A 21,132-nucleotide genomic window follows, 5' to 3' on the forward strand; every position below is an offset into this window, starting at 1 on the left:
AAAATGTCTTCAAAGTTAAATATAAGATCACTTTTAATAGAGTTATTCCTGTAGCTGTAGTCTACAGCAAATAGGAGATACAATACAATACAATACAATAGTAAAAGGAATATTTTTGAGTTTTGGAAAAAATTTTTGGTTTTTTATATATGAACTAGAAGAATTTTGTAATACCTTCTACGTACCTTTCATATAATTTCTTTTCTTTTTTTTTTTTTTTTTTTGAAGAAACTACATTTTACTTTGAGTCCTGCTTTTTGAGACTTTTGAAGACCTGCAGATTTTTTTTATTTTCATAGTTTTCAGTGTAACAGCTAAAAGCGACAGCTGGTGTTTTTATTCATTTGACGTTATAATTACTGCCATTTTTACAGCAAAGCCCACAACTGTCAGTCTGCGTTTGCTTTGTGTAAAGATCTGAAGCGGTGTAATAATATCAGCACAGTTTGATGGCTCTTGGTAACCGTGGAGATTTGGTGGTTGCCAGGAGACACTTGTGGGATCTAAAACGTTGTAAACTATTGTAAATGTTTGCTCGTGATGTGATGGGCTTTGGCACGTGCGCTGTCACTTACATGCACTTACATACAGTATTTATCACTGCGTTCATATCAGGGCTTGTGACACTGTGACACATTATAATGTTAGAACTGGACCCACTGGTGAGTAAATGTGTAAATATTTGCCCCCTCCTTCCTTGAATAGATTCACAGTATGCTGTCGGTGTTTGCACGACACACACACACACACACACACACACTCAAACGGAGGCCTGAGATCGGGCCATATAGGGCAGCATACAGCGGCAGGAGTGTGCAGTGTGTTTGTGGAGTGAAGAGGTCATTTCGCTCTGACTGTGAGTGTTAGGAAGAGAAAATGCTGGAAGTCGAGTCCTCTCCTTCTCGCTCTGTAATCGAAGCCACATGTCTGGCATTCGGCCGTCCGCTCCTCCTGTTTCCTCCCTTCCTCCATCTTGATTTCACTCTCGCTTTATCCATCTGTCCATCCATGCACACATCTATTGTTATCCGTCTTTTGTCTGGTGTTACATAACTAAACAGAATGTGTCTAAACTGTACAGTAGATTTTCTTTTCAGAACCTCCTTTTTCTTTGTCTTCAACTTCATGAGTGTCTGATTTAAACTGTTTATTCCCCTCTCATTGGCTGAGCCCAGACTGGCCCCATATGGGTAATATTTCCATTGGACACATTGAGTCTATTCTGCCCGGTAGCACAACTCGAGGTTACATCAGATTTTTTCACATCCTTTATGCAATGAGTTCATGTCAGGACAGGACTGGAAAAAGGAAAAAAAAAATCATTGTGTAGTTTTTATATGAAATTTATACATTAGTATAATAAGATGTAGATGAATACACCGTTCTGTACCTAAATAACATGATACAGACAAAACAGCTGAATAAGAAAATCTTAATTACATAAACCACAAAAACAATGTGGCATGAAAATCATCCAAAATATGTGATTTATACCAAGTTTTCCATATTACAAACTATAGAGACCAATGTACGGAGGCTCATCAAGGACAAAACTACTGAGGGGAAAACATTTCAGACATTCATAAACTTTTTGAGAGCAATAAAAAACAAGTATTAGCTTATTCCAGACTTAAGTTATTGAGTTTCCAAACCGGTAATTGATCACAAGTAGTGTATCAAGGTTAATTCAGGTTCAAGCAGAACAAATGAAGGAACAAAGTATTACAGAAAGAAACAAAATAGACAAGAAGGGAACTTGGTCACATATGGCAAATAAAAACTGTATATTTTATTTATTTATTTTATTTAAAAAGGACCATGTGCAGCTTTCAACATAAATGTCACCTTGACTTCTGGTTAAAGTCAACTTTGTGTAAGAGTTTTCTTCTCTTTCTCCACTTACTGAAGCTGCAGTGAAGGTAAACCAGGCTGGGAAATGACACTGAGCTGAACAGTTAATCAAAAAATATCAACTATTCTCTGTTTTATGTCACTGTAGATTGAATATCTTTGGGTTTTTGACAATTGATTGCATGAAACAAGACATTTGAGGACAAAATACGTTTTTCATTCAACTAGTTGGGGAAAAAATTATCAGCAGATAATGAACATAAATGCAGCTTTTGGTGCATATATATCTATTTATATGAAATGTAAGGCTGAGATGATTTGCTAAATGCTAATTAAATGCTACTTAAAGTAATGAGAGGCCTTATGCACAAGTTTCTTGTTAGAAAATCCAGCTGCACACACACACACACACACACACACACACACACACACACAGGAGATGTATGTCAGTATGTTATCAACACATCACCACCAAGGTTTTGCTTTGGCTGCCTCTTTGTTTATACTAGTCATAACACCTGATCATGGAGGCAGATTCACTCACACTCACCTTGTCGAGAGCAAGAAGAAAAACGTAGAAGAAGAATCCAACAGCAGGAATGTGGTGAGGGGGGGAGGAGGAGGAGGAGAGGCTGTTGGGGGGATGAAAGAGGAGGTTAAGGGGGGAGGAGGAGGGCTCTGTTAACTTCTGCATGTGTTTTTTAAATGTATCACCACACTGAGAATCACACACACACACAGAAACAGTGATTTTCAGGCAGGTTTGTTTTAAGTGAGAGACAAGTTTTTGATTGGCTGCTTTAGTGTTTCCCGAGGGGGAGCGGAGGGAAAACTTCAAGGAAAGGTGGCAATAAGAAACGTAACAGTCTCTAATTACACACTGGGTGTCATAGACGCCTAAATACAGTATCAGTCATGGGCTTTATATAATTGTCTGTCTGTCTCCTCCTGCACGAGGCCTCGTCTCTGATGGGATTAAATTGATATTTAGAGCTCAGATTAAATGTCTCCTTTCTTTCTCCTTTGTGCAGCACTTCTCTGAGCTCCTCGACGACCTGTCCCAGGATGCTTTGCTGGGCCAGCTGCTCAGCGACCCCTTCCTCTCTGGGGTGAGGGGCGGAGTGGAGGCCATGGAGGGCGAGGACGGGAGCGACCTGTCTCCGTCCTCCCCTCTCCCCCCTCACATCACAGCCGAGCACAGCTACTCGCTCTGCGGCGACAGCCGACCACAGTCGCCCCTGTCGCACCTGACCGGAGAGCAAGGCAGTGAAGCGGGTGAGAAAGAAGATATGATGCATTCTCTGTGTGGCTAATGTTCGCTGATATTACCAAGCTTCAGACAGATATTGGTTTGTTTTTGACCATCAAGTCTGTGGTTGTAAATGCTGCAATATGTAGATTTAGACTTTTTCCATGTGGAAGACAAAGAGAGTCAAAACACGTTGTTTTTTAACGACTTGAAGTTGTTGATAAACCAAAAGATTATTTGAAAGATTTTTAAAAATGACCAAAAATTGAATAAACTGAGAAGGACTCAGTTAAAGTGAATTATAGCTGAAGCTCTATGAACAGAAATATATAAAGCGATGAAAAAACATGTGATCAGAAAATTTGCAACTGCGAAAATGTACGATACCAAAAATAAAAACAGTAACAGCGGTCCATGTTGTCTTCTCCACAGCAGAGTCTGATGGGGATTCAACTGAGTGGCCCATGGAGCAGGACGAGGCTATTGACAGCCTCCTGTGTGAGACCCCCACCCTCCTCCCCACCCTCTCTCTGTCTCTGGCCTCTAGCGAGGGGCCCGCAGCACCTGAGCGCCCTGCTGTTGCCCCTGCCGCCGCCCCATCTCCGACCACAGTCACCAGCCACAACCAGGGAAAAGGCATCAAGGTGAGAGGCGAGACGCTCGTGATGAAAAAACATGGACATTTTTCATTGTTTCATTGTGACTTTATTTTTTATCACTTTTTTCTGTTTACAGATAAAAGAAGAGAACATCATCCCTCAGATTAAACTGGAACCTCATGAAGTGGATCAGTTTCTCAATCTTTCACCCAAAGGTCAGAATCTCTCTGTCTTCCTCTTGAAGCTTCACATGAAGCTTCGAGGACCTCTGCTGGCCGCTTGTTCACATACCATGAGAGTTGAGATGAAGAACTCACATTTGTTTAAGTAAAAGTCATAAAACAATAATGTGAATTTACTCCATTACAAGTAAAAGCCCTGCATCCAGAATCTTATTTAAAGGTCCCATTTTATTTGAAGTGTTGATATCTATGAGAAGATATATTTGTGGTTTTAAGAACCAAAAACCATCTCAGTGTAGTTTTACATCTCCTCTCTCAGGTTTCTCTCTGGAGCTCTAGTAACAACAGCTCAGTCAGCCAATCAGAAGAGAGGATCTGAGCCTCTCTTCTGATTGGCTGACTTGTTTTCTGAGTGATTGAATTAGAAGTCCTGACGGCTGGTTTTAAGGCTCAGTTTCTGAATACAGGCTGTGTGCATTTCTCTGAGGCTTTGATACTTTCACAGTATTAATATAGAACCTAGACCTGCTTTATAATCACAAACACATGGACATCTCCCTTTATACAATATGGGAGCTTTAAGTATTAACAGAAAAATTTACTTTACAACTTTACTGCTTAACATCATGTTTCAGGTCTGGAGTCTCTGCAGATGCCTCCCACTCCTCCCAGTTCCCACGGCAGTGACTCAGAGGGCAGCCAGAGTCCCGTCCACGCCCCACCCGGCCTCTCCTGCCCCACCTCCCCCACCAGCCCCTCTCCATCCCAGGCCAGCCTGAAGGTGTCGCCTCGTGCCGCCTCCTCCCTGTCCAACTCCCCTCTGCTCACCGCTCCCCACGTAAGTCCTGACCCATCTGATATAGAAACTATTAGAGTCTCTTTATTCTGCCCATCACTCACAACAGCTCACAGTTCATTACTAACTAGTTTTGACTCATTACAATATTAATCAGCAGGTTTATTTTTTTTGTGTGTAGAAGCTGCAGGGGTCAGGACCGCTGATCCTGACTGAGGAGGAGCGTCGCACCCTGGTGGCTGAAGGTTACCCCGTTCCCACCAAACTGCCGCTCACCAAAGCCGAGGAGAAGGCGCTGAAGAAGATCCGCAGGAAAATCAAGAACAAGGTACGAACTACAGTCTGAGTGACAGCGTCTAAACACTGTTTCAACCGAGAGATGAAATTACTGCACACTGTCAGCTCTCTCAATTTAAATGTGCAAATCCCCGGAAATTCATCAAATCATTGGGAGAAAATTCTCTCTAGAAAATTTTAAAACAAACCCAAACATATGAAACAAACTCACGTGATTATTTCTCTGATTGTTTTCCTTCATCTTCTCTCTCTCTCTCTCTCTCTCTCTCTCTCTCACTGTCAGATTTCAGCTCAGGAGAGTCGCAGGAAGAAGAAGGAGTACATGGACGCTCTGGAGAAGAAGTGAGTCCTCCTCTTGTTGTTCTTCATCCCTTCATCATATCCTGTATCAAAAACACCTGAATCTCTCTGCAGGAACAAAAACATCTACATACTGCATCACTGAATTACTGCTGCTACTTTAATCTCAGTATAAGAAAGCTGAGTCCTGAGTTCGGTCTAATTCATTTATCAGTGTCTCATTTAAATGTTTCATTTGTTAGTTTGTTATTGTACAAATGAATCTTTAATTTTAAAGTATTTAAATAATCCCCTGTTTGATGATTTTACATTGAACCATTCAATAACTCTTGTTTTCTTGTGCTGTTGGGTTGAATTTTAACACAACATAAATCTGTCAGTTGCAGTATAAAGTATAAGATGAAAAAAACGTTTTATTCAAAAAAGAAAATCAGAAATATGTGCAGCATAAAATAAAATGAGAGAATAAAGTAACAATCCAGTCACGCAGAGGAATGTAATTTCCATTGCATGGAGACACAGTCACTGACGCTGCAGTGCTCCTGTCTGACCACAGGGTGGAGACCTGCTCCAACGAAAACAACGAGCTACGCAGGAAAGTGGAAACTCTGGAGTGTACCAACAAGTAAGAACAATACAGTCACACACACATCATACACACATCCATACACATTCATTTAGCATAACAGTAAAGGTCCTAACGTCCTGAAACACCAGAAATTTGTATTTTACACCTTTTAACTCGTGAAATTTAACTATTTTTGAGGGAATCTTTGAAATAAAAAAGCTAGGACATCATATAAAACTGTTTACTAGGTACAACTTCTATAATTTCCTACATAGTTGTATCATGTCAGCAATGTAGGTAATAATGCACGAATATTGCAGAAAAAAAGGGTCTTTCCTGATAAAAATTGAGGGTCTTTATCTTGTTTTGATGGTGAAAACCTCCACAGGCGTCACCATAATGTTCTGAGATCAATATTGTTGCTCATATTCTTCCTGGTAGTCACATTGGTTTTGACGGCTCCTCCCTGGTGTTAATCAGACTCTGACTTTGCCAACAACCATGCACTGTAGCACTTTAGCCTTAGCTTTAATATAAAGCTGATTGATTGATTGATTGATTGATTGATTGATTGATTGATTGATTGATTGACCCTTGAACTGATCAAAGCTTTGCACAGTGTTTTGGGGAGAAGACAAGAACTGTTTATAGATTCAACTTTCGTCAGTCAGGACACGGACGAGTGAGCCTGAGGACTGACGACAAGTTTGACTCCCGTCAGTCACAAAGACTAAAGCATGGTGACAATCAAAGCGTCAGGAAGTTTGGGAGGTGGGCGTTCAGACCTAAAAACGTCCCTCTGTGGCCTCCAAACATCCTCCCTTTCTTTCTTTTGACCATGGCGTCCGTTTTTAATACACACGGTGCACCTGAGAGGAGCAGGAAACACACTGACTGAATTTTATTATTTGCAAATAACGCTGAGTCGGAAGCTCCCCGTGGTTCTGTTCAGCTGCAGTTTAGCATCCATGCATAGTCATGAGGCTATTTTAATGTAAAATGATCAAGCTGCTTCAAATAGCCTGTGTTGTTTGCTCTCGTTATGCATGGGTGAACTGTGTGTGTGTGTGTGTGTGTGTGTGTGTGTGTGTGTTTAAGTATAGCTGACTTGACTAGAACCCAGCTGTTTGTGGTCTTGTTTTGCATTCTGTGGTTAAAGTGGGGTTTACTGTCACTGTCGAAAAGTTAAACGAACCAGTGGGATGTGTGTGTGTGTGTGTGTGTGTGTGTGTGAGTGTGTATTTATGCTGGTGCACCTGGACACTGTGCTTGTGTTGCTGGCTGCCTTTGTAATGAAGCAAACAGCAGAACAAAACCTCAGTGGAATATCTGACTAATGTAACACTGAACAGACACAAGTGAATTTGTTCTTGCTTAAACACTGTTTAAATTACCAGTTAGTTGTAATGTGCGTGTAAAAGCTAGTGGAGGACGGAGGTAGAGGGATGCAAAAACTTCACCAAGGCTGCGTTACCAAGCGGGCAGAGCGAGCAGCTGCCTGAGCCCCAGGGTTAAACCACATTATCTGGCTCCTCATAATTTGATTAATTGATAATTTGTCAGAAATGATCAATGTCAGATCCTCCATCCTCCATCTTATTGCTCTGGTCCTGCAGAGGCTCTACTTCAAAGATCTAAATTATTTTACTTTACATTTGTTGCAATTTCGTTGTAAAGTTGTGTTTTATCAAATTCCTTCTGTTTTTTTTTTCTGGGTCAAGTAATTAACCACACAAAACCTCAGGCAAGGTCAGTCTATCACAGAAGTACAGCAAGGCTGCAACCGATGATTATTCTGACAGCTATTGATTGTTCGGTGAATAAAATGTCTGACCTTCATTATTCCCTGGAGTTAGCATATTCAAATTACATTCTTTTTTTTCTTTTTTTTTTACCGGACAGAAAGGTGTTGAGTTTATCTTCATCGAAAACTAAAAAAAAATATTCACATTTCAGAACATTTCACATTTTTGCTTAAAATTTGACAAGTTGGGGCTGATTTTATTTCAACGTATGAGCAGCTGAATTTCACAGGTTCTGTATATAAAGTTTTAATCTACAAAACAAACAGTAACTGAGCAGAAACCAAGACTCCAGTGAAGCACAACAACCTCAAAACTGTACCAAAGTTCAGCACTTGAGTAACAGCTAATCTCAGAGGCTTAAATCTGCAAATATTCAGCTTTTATTTTCTTCTACAATATTTGTTTGAAAAATGTATTAATTAAATCAAATGATTCTACTGTAGATTAGATAATGCAGAGAAGAAAGTACAGAAGACATATGTTCAGTAGATATAAAACTAAAAAAATGAAGAGAGAAAACATGTTTCATCGTTTTAAAGTTGAATCCATCGTCATTCTGCTGTCATATTACTTTGTTTCCTACCTAAGTGCATCTGTAGAGTTCAGCTGTGTGTCATGTTTTGTGCTTATTCGTCTCCTGTGCGTTATGTGATGTGTGTATCTAATCTGTGTGTGTGTGTGTGTGTGCGCGCTCCTCCCCAGGTCTCTGCTGCAGCAGCTGCAGTCTCTGCAGGCGGTGGTGGCAGGCAAAGTCCCCAAGTCCTGCAGGGTGGCTGGCACCCAGACATCATCATGCCTAATGGTACTATAGTGTGTGTGTGTGTGTGTGTGTGTGTGTGTGTGTGCACATGCAAACAGGAGATTGTGGTGATGAAACATTGATTAAAATATTGAATTTGAAACATCTGCTTCCATCATTCATTACCACGTTAGCAGCTTAGCATTTTGTTGTGATTCATAATTTATTTACCCTCTCTCTCTCTTTCTGCCTCCACCCTTCCCCTCTCTCTCTCTCTCTCTCTCTCTCTCTCTCTCTCTCTCTCTCTCTGCAGGTGGTCGTGTTGTGTTTTGCTCTGTTTCTGGGGAGTTTTTATCCCAGCAGTCTGACTCCCTGCTCCACCATCACTGAAACAGGCCTCACATCCAAACAGCTGGCGGTCAAAGACTCCTACACAGCCACAGGTAGTTGAACACACGGAGCGTCTTGTGCTTTAGACTCCTCATCACTAACAATGGCAGTTGGCGTGAAACACACTTATTTACCTATATCACTAACATTCGTGATCACAATTAAGTTGATATATTCAATACAACCACAATATATGTGCATATATAAATGTATTCATATCTGTACGCAGTGAAAATATGCTGGCTGCCAAAGAGTCATGCATCATTGGAAGTAGACACACACACACACACACACACACACACACACACACACACATTTATACCGTTTTCAGCTAAACTGACCTGTCCCCCTGTTTCCATTGTAATGAATCATTAGTTCCCAGCTGTAAAACTGTGCAGGTCCATTATAACATTGGCAATAATCAGATTCCACCTACAGCGCTGCAATAACAGCTACAGAGACTGATTAGAAGAGTTGACCTTTCACTACATCCTCTCCACTACCTCCCACACACACACACACACACACACTCGCACACACACTTTTATAATAAAGACCAGATATAATTTTCTTAACAATCAAATCCAGTTTCCTGTCCCGTCCTGCCCACACACACACACACAAACAGACAGGCTGAACTGTTTTTCAAATAGCAGATAATAACATGTGGTGCTGCAGTGTGTGTGGGATGGTGTGTAGTTGTGTCAGAGAGTGTGGTGCCGCAGGGTGTGTTCAGTCTGAATAGTTTTAAAAGTTTGTGATCCTGTTAAAGAAACAAACACTTCAGAGCGCAACGTCGCAGTTTCACCAAAAACAAAAAATACTTTTATCAAAAGTAAAACATGAATAAAAAACCATAGATTCAAATCTTTTAGTAATTTTTTTCTCTACTCTTTCAGTTAAGTCGAGGAATCTGTTATCGACCTTCGAAGACGAGCAGCCGCACCTGCTCGGTCTGGGCGGCGAATATCCCGACCAATGGGAGGACACGCCAGCCGTCGTCATGGCAGCGTGGCGTCACTCAGAGCAACAGAAGCTGGGGGTGGAGCCCAGCAGGGTGGAGACACACCCACCTTTCAGGAGTAAAAATAATGATACACAGACGCAGAAAAACCTGCTGCTGGACCTGCACAGGTAAAACACACACAACAACACAAGATGTAAACAAACAGCGCACACAACAAAACAGCGTATTCAAAATATCACTTTTTCTCTCTTTGTGGTCATTTTTTGTCCTTTTGTGCTCGTTTTTTGTCTTGTTATAGTAATTTTTTGTGTTGTTGTGATCATTTTTTTATTGTTATAGTAATTTTTTGTGTTTTTGTGGACATTTTTTGTCTTTGTTGTCACTTTTTATGTCTTTATAGTCACTTTAATTTTTTGTCTGTTTGTGGTCATTTTTTGTCTCTTTTTGGTTGTTCTGTATGTCTTTGTAGTCATTTGATTGACTTCCCATTAAGAAATGGTCTCAGTTGCTTTAACTGACTCTGACCCAGAGGTCCCCTGGCCCCTTAGGGCCTGTGGGGCCCTAACAGCAAAGCTAAAAACTGACACAATTTAAAAACAAGAGCTGTCCATTACGGACCCTCACAGAGCTGGTTATGTCTTTAAGGTCAGGATGAGAAGACGCAGTGTTGAGGAACTGTTCCATGTGTCCCACATCACCTCACCTCACCTCACCTCACCTCACCTCACCTCACCTCACCTCTGTGCTCTGTCTGTCAGGTCTCTGGAGCAGAGGGCGAACGAGAGCAGTAGTAAAGTGATAGAGCTGGAGCGAACGGTCAACGAGACCTCCTGAGGTCGACGTCACCACCCCCTCCCCCTCCCGCCTTCACCCCCACCCGACCTCCTTTACACCCCGTGATAACCTTTGACCTTCCCTCCTGTAGAGCATGGTTCAGTGTCCTGGAGCAAACCTCATACAGTGGTTCCCACTGCTGATTGTTTAAGGTCATTTTTTTCTGCCATCTCTGCTTAATCAGATACACTGTAATAGTAATAATTAATAATAATAATGATGATAACAAAGGGGCACTGGTTGCCTTCATCTCTGAAGTAAAAGTTGCACTGAATAGTTTTTACATGAGTCAACTTACCAGTTTTAGTTTACTGAATTGACCCGGCTTGAAACACTGTTAAAAAAATCACATTCAGATAAATTCCAACAGATTTATTGAAAATTTTATTCCAGTTCAAAGTGTCTTAAAATATGACGTGAGGCTTTTTACAGGACACTGATGAGGACCTCTGTATTTATAGAAAACCTTTTTTTTGGTTTGTTTTTCAAAAATGTATTTCTCTTTGTAGTTGTATTTCTTTTAATATTAAATGTTTTTATTCGATTCCAGTAATGCATACATCCCATTTTGATACTTTTTTTGTGTTCATACTGTATTTTGTGATTTATTTTATTGTACTCTTTATATATTGTTCATCTGACTCAAGATTTCGAGGGCTTAGCTCGGGGCTCCTGCGCTTATTTGGAAAAATGTCATTTCATTTATATAAAGACACCTGTAAACATCATATTTGGGATGTTAACAGGGGTTGCAGCTTCAGTAAATCGCCCAGTTTTTCAAAGTAAACTGACTGAAATTTTAAAAATCCAGTCAAAAATGAATGTTTGCAAAAAGAAACAGTGGATTATTCTTTCCACGAACGCTCATACTTGACGTTTAGCGACCCTGCTTTTGACTTAGTTCTGTCTGTGATGGTCACTGTGTGCAAATCAGGAGTCAAACCAAATTTTTTTCCCGCAAAATAATTTTAATTTTAGTCATTAAAAGCATCTTCAAGGGGCCACATTTTTCAATCTGCTCTTACAGCTGCTGGATGAGAGCAGCCAAGGAGCAAACCACACCTCGTGGGTAACTATGATGCATCCTATGATGTCTCCTTTCCTTTAAGGAATAGTTCAACATTTTGGGAAATTTGTTTATTTGCTGTCTGGACACCACTCTCATGTCTGTGTGGTGAATATGAAGCTACAGCCGGCAGCTAGCTCTGTCCAAAGACAAGAAAAACCTCCTACCAGCATCTCCAAAACTCAGTAATGAACGAATGAGCTATAATATGTTGATTAGTGAGTCTAACAGGCGCTGATAGGTGGATTTTGTTGCCTGGCTAGCTGTTAGTCTTTACATTAGCTACATATTCACAATACAGTCACCGTACTAGGACAAGCAAAGCAAATAAGAGCTGAATGGAAATTTGATGGAGCCACAGATTTCACCGTCTGCACTAACTCTTTCTGGCCTTTAATCCTCGCTTTGCACACTTTCACTGTCAGAGTCTTTATCTGCTACTTCTTCAGCATTTGCCAAAAAAATATTTCTTCCCAGAAATTAAAAAAACAAAGTATCTATTTTTGTAAATACGTGTTGTTAATAAATAAGGAAGTCTAAATGTGTCTGGGATCTGTAGTTCATAAACAAATCCATAATTCATTCTGAGTCTATTTTGGATGCTGAGTTGTTGATAAATTATGAAGAGGCTGCAGGGTTTGGTTGGGTTTAGTTTGATGATCACGGATCATGGCTTTAAAAGTCTTAACTGTTCACGTCAAGTGTATTACAGATACATTTCTGAGCTTTAATGAAACATGTGTTATCATGTGTGTTACAGACCAAACCAGTTCAATTTCTGTACATCTATGTTGTAAATACAAACAGTTGCCCATTTGATGAAAATTCAGTAATATCCACTGTTGAAACTGAACTTAATTCAGCCCAGAAATTCAACAAAGTGTACTGGGTGAGTTAAACTGCCAACTTAAACTGATCCCAGCCCAGTTTAGAGACGAGAGCACAAGATTTGTATATTTAGGTCTTTGTAGATCAGTGGCTGTATTACTGTCAGGTCCGTATGTTGTTAGGATGTATTTCTCCATGGTAAAATAAACTTTATTATTGTTATAGTTTGTTAGTGTTGAGGAACCAAAACTCCAACACATTCCTCACATTCTACAGGAGAGCTCATAGGAAACACAAGCTATTTGCTTTTATTTTGAAATTTTCATGAACAATTCTCTTCTAGTGGAGTCTGAAACTATAGCAGCCACTGAGGAATGTTTTTCCAAATCAGATTTCATTTCGATGTTGCTTCTGTGTAAAGCCAGCCTGACGTAGGCTTTCTGTCTTTTTGCATTCAAATGAATAAAGTATTTTCCTTAGTAAAAGCATATTCCCTGTTTCTGTGTGTGGTCTGTTCATGGTGGCGTGTTGATGATAGTTTTCTTCTGGGGGTCATTTCTGACTTGCTCTGCCTCTCCTGAAATAAACTGTGGTATTGTGATGGTAATTTACTGTATTTCTAGTTTTACAATGTAAATACTCGGGCACAGACAATGAACCATTGTTCTGGCCACGTTACAAACAATGTAAAACTAAATATATGGACATCATGAAATCCTGTACCATTGTTTAAAATGTGTTCTTACTGTCAATCATGTTACCATAATAATGGCACCATGGTACAGTATCATCACAGTGATTCCTACATTTACCATATGGTTTTTAAAATAGTTATAAAACATTTCATTACATTTAATTGGAAAAAAAAACAGGAATTAATCAAATTGATAAAATAATCCAATGCGCAGACACACACAAGTTATTGATCATTTTCTTAATTGATATCTAAATCAGAGATAAAAAGAAGAATTATAAAAACAAAATAAATGACAATATTAATTATTAATCAATAAACAGTTCAAATTCAAAATGGGTTTACAAAGAAAACATTAAAAAGTCATTAAATACATAATTTACAAATAGATTAATAATACATGAATAAATAATGGAATAAGAAAAATAAATATTCACAAACTAAACTAAAAACATGTTTTAATGAGGCATTTAAAAGCAACTTTAATTTCTACGTTCTTTATATTATTTGTTACATTGAAATACCGTTAATGAAATACTTCATAACGGAGTCTGTTTACTTTTAGATTCATATTTCAGTTCTGTTAATGGTTGTTTGTATTGTCCAATTTGGTTTCACTCTTAAATCTCTACAAGTGTTTTTTAACCGATTTTTGATTAATCTGGAAAAACAACTTTAACTGTTGGTTCCAGAAAGAATAAATACAAGTATGTACAAAAATTAAAATGCTTCTTTCAGTCAAGGATCATGACTTGTTGCAAACTTCAAAGCATTTTTTTTACAACTTTAAATTAAGTTAAGGCCAAACTCCATTAGGACAGAGAGGAGTCTCATGGTTAACATGCTGGTCTATAGAGGAGCTTCTATCTCCTCTAACATGACAAGGATCCTGAAATAGATCAGCAGTAGTGCCTCATAATAAGTAGTGCGAATTGCTCTGACAGTCCCAAGACAATACACAGTCCCACAGCTTCACAACAGTCCAGTCTCATAGTAACGCAGCAACAATAAATTCCACCACCGCTCCAGTTATGGTGCATCGTGTTTGTCATAAAATCGATATAAATAACTGAGCAGACTTTCTGAAAACGTGTGATGAAACACTTGTAACAGAGAGTTGGTGAATAGATGAAGGAGCTGTGATCTGTCTTCTCACTCTGGTTCAGGGTTGCGTGAGTTCTCAGGCACACAACTTGTTAATTATAAATGAGAAATGCTCAGCTTGTTGTTTTACAGCCCGTCTCATCAAACTCAAAATACTGCTAGTTTTTTTTTTTCCTTGACCCTTCTTTCCCAAAGAAAGGCCCCAGGTTTTCAAACAAAGGGCCCAAAAACTGAACTAAGTATCTGTGTTTTCATCTCTGCATTTGGCTCCAGTATTAATAGTGGAATTTCATAAAACAGTGTTCATTTCTTCTGGGTATTTCCTTGGAAATCAGACATAACCCAGACAGATGGGTTTGCTGCAAACAGAAACCTGAGCAAGCTTTTTTTTTTTTTTTTTTTTTTGTTCATTTATCAACCAAAAGCTATGTTTGAAAACATGTCTGCTGCCAAAAAGCCTGTGGTACTGAGAGGATGAAAACCACTCGCCTTGAGATTTTACATCACAGGTTTTAACGGATACACAAAAACAGCCAATTAGATTTTTTTATAACCTATACTATGTTTTAGGGTTCACAGATCCAGACAGAAAATGTAGGTGTCCAAAAACAAACTATATAAGATTCTCAGTTTGTCTCAAATCACGTTGGATTGGTGAGACTCTGCAGGGGATAAGCAACTGAATAATCATCATTATGTTATTATTATTATTTGAAGCAACTTGTACATAGCATTTTAATATGTGATGCCCGAAATATACATTTGAATTTGTGAACACTAGAAATACTTTTAAAAAAAGTTTTTAAAATTACCTTCTGGAGATTTCAAAGATGTGACTTTATATCATTTATAAATTCATATAGATGGTAAAGTAAAACATTAAGTACTCAGTAGTGGTTGAATTTCATTAGATATTCAGTTTCTTACAAGTATCAAATTGTTATGCTTCTTTTTTGTTTCCATACCCTCCTATATAGCCTTTGAAATCTGTGGCCCTGTGTCAAGGACATAGGCTTTCCAGCGATATCGCCTTAGTTCCAGGTAAGCAAAGGTTTGAACAGCAGATTTTATCCTCTGAACCCTCTTACTGGGTAAATGTATTTTTACTCATCCAAACAGAAGTTATCAGGCAGAATGACTGAATATAAGTCTGTAATTCAATGTACGTGCAGTGTGTTTCCTCAAATTATTTATGGTCACTAATGGCAGGGGGTGGGGGGTGGGGTGGGGGGGGGGGGGGGGGTGTTGCAGACAGATGCTCCCCTGTGGGAAAAACAGTACAGAAAGGTCAAACTTAAGGTCACTGATGACAGATGTGGCCTGATGTCTGACGGGCAAGACCGACTACAAATTACAGGAGGACATAGATGAAGGAACATCACAGTCATGACACATCTGACGCACAGACAGCCCACAACACACAGGAAGCATATGGACCGTGTGTGTGTGTGTGTGTGTGTGTGTGTGAGAGAGAGAGAGAGAGAGAGAGAGAGATATGCTGACAGCTCACCCTCTGCCCTACTTCTGACTGATGATGCTGCAGAAAGGAGGAAGAGTGGGTGTATATCCCACAATGCCACGCTGCTCGTCCCCTGGGCCAGATGGATGGAGACATGGATGGATGGATGGATGGATGGATGGATGGATGGATGGATGGAGACATGGATGGATGGATGGATGGATGGATGGATGGATGGATGGATGGATGGAGACATGGATGGATGGAGACATGGATGGATGGATGGATGGATGGAGACATGGATGGATGGATGGATGGATGGATGGATGGATGGATGGATGGATGGATGGATGGAGACATGGATGGATGGATGGATGGATGGATGGATGGATGGAGACATGGATGGATGGATGGATGGAGACATGGATGGATGGATGGATGGATGGATGGATGGATGGATGGATGATGCAGTTAGTAGTGGAGCAGCACACACTGAATGTGTCTGTTGTCGCCGCCCTCACGGCAGATCGCGCTCTAGCAGTTTTTAAAATCTCTGTCATTTCACAAAGATTCAAACACTCGACTCGACTTCCGGTCATGTTTTTGAAAATAAAAGGATTTTGAAGCAAGGGTGTAGTAGTTCAAGGTTAAATCTTCAGTTTGATTTATCCATAAAATATGGAAATTACAGTGCTTCCACCCTAATGAACCAGCACTGATTACTAATTTATGTTCTACATGTATAAGTTGCCTTTCTAAATTTGCTGTCCTATCATCTCTCTTCATTAACCTGTAAAAAATCTCTGCATGTAAATGTTTATAAATGTGTAGAAGTTCCCTGAGGAATGAGAAAAAATAGTGCTTATTCATCAGATGACTATTTGTGGGTTTATTCTATTAACAGGGATCAGAATTAGAATTGGAAACAGGCTGGAAAGTAGGTTTTCACATCCAATGAATTTAGCATAAATATAGGCCTAAAATAGAAATTCAAAACAAACATTTTTTAACTATAGATATAAGTATTTAAATTGAAAATGAAGCAATATGAGATATTTGGCATCCCTGACGCCATACTACATGTATAAAGGCTTTTATATTTTTATGTTATTATTTATTTATTTTTTCTACCAGTGTATCAGTACAGATTTCTAAATATTTTTTGCTCATCCAGTTCCCCAGTAATCCTCCGCTCAGCTGTAATAATAATAATAATAATAATTTAGGAAACGTTCGGCTTTTATTTTGAAGCGCTACGCCGCCCCACTTCCTGGCTAACGTCAGTAGCTTGGTGTAGCTCGTCCCCGGTTGGTTGGTGGCGGCTGCGCGTCCCGCCGTACCTGACTGCCGTATATAAAGGCGGTCAACGGTCAGAAATCACAACGGTCAAACCGCCGGGGACGGTAACGTTGTGTCTCCCGTTGTCCCCCCCCCCAAAAAAAACATCCCGCTTCTCCTCTCCTCCACCGGCATCTGTGTCCCCCTCATACGCCGGGGGAGAGGGGGGTCCAGCGCCGGGCGAGACAGACAAGAGGACCGACCAGCATGGACCCCCAAGCGAAGGACCGCAGCAGCACCGCGGCGGCGGGGGGCTTCAGCGGGCGCCTGGCCTCCCTGGGAGCCGACGGTGGAGACTCGGAGTCCGGAGCCGGCTCGGAGGAAGCCGCCGTGGGCTGCTGCAGCGACACATTCAGCAGCCTGCCCGACATGGAGCAAGAGAGTCTGGAGGAGAAACTCCGGGGACTGGCGTTCAGAAAACAGACCTCGTATCGGTGAGTGGAGCCCCGGGAGGATGCTGGGACAGGATGTCGTCCAGAGGAGGACACGCTGGTGTATTTATTTATCTTATTTGTGTCATATCTCTCCTCATATATTTATAATTGTTCATAAGCTAATGGCATTGTGGGAATTCCATGTAAGCTAGCTGAGGCTTATGAACACAAACACAGGGCAGAGGCAGGGGATTATATTAGATGCTGTTTTTCCAGTTTAAGCTAAATTCTCATGTAGCTACACCTGCTCTGGTGTGGAGGCTGTGGCTTGTCCAGGCTGGCCACCATCATGCTGATAATCATCTGATCATCACTGATCAGTCAGTGATGGAGCAAAAACAATTTCGCATACACTACAATGTGTGTGTGTGTGTGTGTGTGTGTGTGTGTGTGTGCATTTCCCTGTGGTGTTGTATCCCCGTTGTGTTTTGGGGGTGGGGGAGAAACAGTATTGATTTTAGGGCTGAATGTGTGTGTGTGTGTGTGTGTGTGTGTGTGGATGCCAGCAGCAGCCTGACACCCCAGTGCGACTGGCAGCTGCTGTTGATAGTGAAAACTGGCCAGTGACCAAACACACACACACACACACACACACACACACACACACACACACACACACACACACACAGCAGTTTTGGCTGTCAGATGTCACTGTCAGGAATGTGTGGCATCTATCTATCAGTCTATCTGTCTATCTGGTCCCGGTTAGCGGCTCTCTCTCTCTCCGTGTGGATGTATCTGCCTCTGTACTGGAAATGATCCGCATGTGCGGATCAAATCAATCATTTTAACTTGTTTGTGTCCGATTGACTAACTGATTGTTAGTGTGTGATTTGGGGCACTGTGGCAAAGCAAAGCAACAGACTGCCAAAGTCCAACCATAGCATCCGAGCTTCAGCACTGAGACGGCCACTGAGCATTTCTACACAGTGATTAAGTCACAGATTTGTTCCTTTTCACTCCCCATCTTTATGCATTTACCTTAATTTGATGAATAAATAAGATCTATATTCCCTGATTTATACATTAAGGCTGTATTCAGTAAATTAATTTCAATTAAACATGAAAGAAGGTTCTGATAGCTTTACATGAAGCTTTTCGCCACAATCAGATTAAATATGCATCATGTAAACACATTAAAACACAATAAACTGGCCCATTTGGGAAGGAAATTCATCTCATTTGAGAAAGGGATGGTACAGTATAATCCTATTACAATCCATTTGGAAGATGATAATGTGTCCTGTTGATTCTTTTCTTTTTTTTTTTCTCATTTGGAAGATCCATAGTCTTTTTAAACACCCACTTGAGTTACGCGTACTGTAAGGCAAACACATTGCCCAGCAGAGAGTCACCACTCCTTCACTTTTATTGTATCATCAGTTACAGAGTCTGTCTTCCTCTGCGTGTTTTCTTTCCCCTGGGGAAACCATCTTTGGTTAAGTGAGGTTTCCAGGAGATTGTGTGCATCGTAGGGAGTGCCGCAGCTGGTTCGCACTCTTCAGTTTTATAACTGCAGGAGTAGTTTGTTCTGATATAACTGTTGCCTCAGTGGAAAATGCTGCAGCAGACTGGTTGCTGGATTTGGTACAATGTGCATATCAGATCCTTTCTAGTTTATTTAACCTGGAGTAAAGACTCAAGTGAGATGAAGGAGTCTTGGAAGTAGACAGGATGCTGCACAGTTTCAGTATGATGTTTGATTATTCGCTCGACACAAACCCAAGAAACGAATGTGACATTTTGGATGTTTAGAGGTGAGCTGATGAGTGTTTAGCTGCAGATAACAGTTTATTGCAATATTATTTATTGACGTATGGGGATTCTGTTAGTGATGCTTCAGACATTTCAACTTTGTGCAGGTCGACAGCCAATATTTGTTCTGCAAAATGACTTAAGTTCCCACCCTTTGCAGCTGTGTCTCAGTCATTTTGCTCAGGTCTCATGTTAATGTAAATGGCTTCAGTGGAATCCCTAGTTGGAGAAAACATTGGCTCACATAAGTGCAGCCACTGTTAGGTGATGTCTACCACAATGTATTTTCTCTAAATATTAATGAAGAGAGAGCTTTGAAGAAAAGATTTTAATGTGCTCTATAGTACAGTGGAAATATGCCTATTGTTTTATTGTATTTTTAATCCTCAACAGTGTTTTAATTGTATGTTAGAGACTGGAAGATTGCAGTGTGGTACCTTTTAATTATGTGAGATAAATCTGTATGTTTGTGTATTTACCAGACATGACAACTGTACGGACATGCAGGGGGGTGTAGGTTAACATGTCATTTCTTGCTGTTGTTTGACCTTTCACCTCACTGGAAAAAGCTGCCATGGATAATCTGTCAACTTTTCTCTTCATGGACTCAGCCATGTGAAAGGAAATGGCATTAGCCGGTCAAAGGAGATGGCTTGTAAGAAGGTAGTTTACATAGCTTTGAAGTGGCCAATGCCAAGACGTGAATTACCATATGTGGCAGTATGAAAGAGCTGAGAAATGATGCTGCTGGACATCAAAGGGAGTGTGTGTGTGTGTGTGTGTGTGTGTGTGTGTGTGTGTGTGTGTGTGTGTGTGTCTGTGTGTGTCTGTGTGCGTGGGGGGTGGTGGTGGGAGGGTTGTGGGGGTTGCGGTATTATGTGTTTATGGCAGCGTAAGGCACGCGTAACTTATCTGCCAGACTTTCGTCACACTTTGTCTGAGCGTGTGTGTGTGTGTGTGTGTGTGTGTGTGTGTGTGTGTGTTCCCAGAATACTGTCCCTCCTTTTATCTATTCTTAGACATCTCACCCGTCTGTCTGCATGACAGTCCTTCCACACTCAGAAAGACAGTGTGAGTGTGTATCCTGACCACCCGTTAGTCACCATGCCAGTTAATTTCGAAGACATTACTTCAGTTCGCTGGTTAGTCAACCAGCTCGACACTCAATCTGTAAGTCAATTAGTGAGTCAGCGAACTGTTTTTCCAGACACTTACTGCCTATCTGTGTCAGTCACTTTAATTTCTACATCTCCATCTGTCAAGATCTTTAGTCCTCTACAGAACCAGAACTCATGAAACCCTACAAACCTCTACGGTACAACAACACACGTACTCCGACCTGAACTCACAGGGAAACAATTTCATCACTTTCTGACGTCCTAATGCGCCCAAAATCAATACCTGATCAGTGCAATATCTGCAGCCTTATTGGAAAACCTTCTACTGATGCAGCAGTTGCCTGAGATCAAGGCCTTGAGAGCTGATGTTTTCATGAATTATTTGTCCCACTGTCAAACACTGTCCCTGGATTCTTCTTTCAACCCTGCATGTGACTGTACTCTTAAGATTCAGCCTTGGACCCTGCAGAATCACACATGACATGACAAACTTTGATAACTGAAACCTCTACCTGGAAAACCAACCCGCTGCCCCTGACCTCTGACCCCACTGCTAAAGATGCCAACATGAACCATTTGCCCAAGAAGAGAAGAAAAGAAACAAATGATTGTTTCGTCATCCGGCTTATCATGTGGTGAGGTTTCACCACCGCTGCTGTGGGAAATGTTGCAGAAACAAACTGCCACGGGACAAGGTGTCGTAACATTATCCCTCCACTATTTACAACACACTTCACAAACAACAGATCCCAATAACAG

The 21,132-nt window shown here is 40.7% G+C and overlaps 2 protein-coding genes across 11 annotated transcripts in view; both read left to right on the plus strand.

Annotated features, from left to right (window-relative positions):
• creb3l2 (cAMP responsive element binding protein 3-like 2) overlaps positions 1-12,961 on the plus strand; it is a 31,681-nt gene extending 18,720 nt beyond the window's left edge. Inside the window, exons 2-12 of one of the 2 annotated variants that reach the window (XM_071502163.1) lie at positions 2,883-3,126; positions 3,536-3,744; positions 3,836-3,914; positions 4,517-4,719; positions 4,859-5,005; positions 5,258-5,316; positions 5,831-5,899; positions 8,350-8,449; positions 8,700-8,829; positions 9,676-9,910; positions 10,502-12,961. In XM_071502163.1, coding sequence (XP_071358264.1) covers positions 2,883-3,126; positions 3,536-3,744; positions 3,836-3,914; positions 4,517-4,719; positions 4,859-5,005; positions 5,258-5,316; positions 5,831-5,899; positions 8,350-8,449; positions 8,700-8,829; positions 9,676-9,910; positions 10,502-10,577 — 1,551 coding nt within the window. In that variant the 3' untranslated portion in view covers positions 10,578-12,961. Of the gene's footprint in view, positions 1-2,882; positions 3,127-3,532; positions 3,745-3,835; positions 3,915-4,516; positions 4,720-4,858; positions 5,006-5,257; positions 5,317-5,830; positions 5,900-8,349; positions 8,450-8,699; positions 8,830-9,675; positions 9,911-10,501 lie in introns of both variants that reach the window. The other variant, XM_071502164.1, reaches the window with a different exon arrangement.
• A 4,068-nt stretch (positions 12,962-17,029) lies between these two features.
• Positions 17,030-21,132, plus strand: part of dgki (diacylglycerol kinase, iota) — a 225,496-nt gene continuing 221,393 nt past the window's right edge. For all 9 annotated transcript variants that reach the window (XM_071502109.1, XM_071502108.1, XM_071502106.1 and 6 more), the window contains exon 1: positions 17,030-17,500. In XM_071502109.1, coding sequence (XP_071358210.1) covers positions 17,274-17,500 — 227 coding nt within the window. In that variant the 5' untranslated portion in view covers positions 17,030-17,273. The remainder of the gene's footprint in view (positions 17,501-21,132) is intronic.

Source organism: Trachinotus anak, unplaced genomic scaffold (assembly GCF_046630095.1).
Source record: "Trachinotus anak isolate AG129_WGS33_773 ecotype Australia unplaced genomic scaffold, CSIRO_AGI_Tana_v1 ptg000018l, whole genome shotgun sequence".
Lineage (NCBI taxonomy): Eukaryota > Metazoa > Chordata > Actinopteri > Carangiformes > Carangidae > Trachinotus > Trachinotus anak.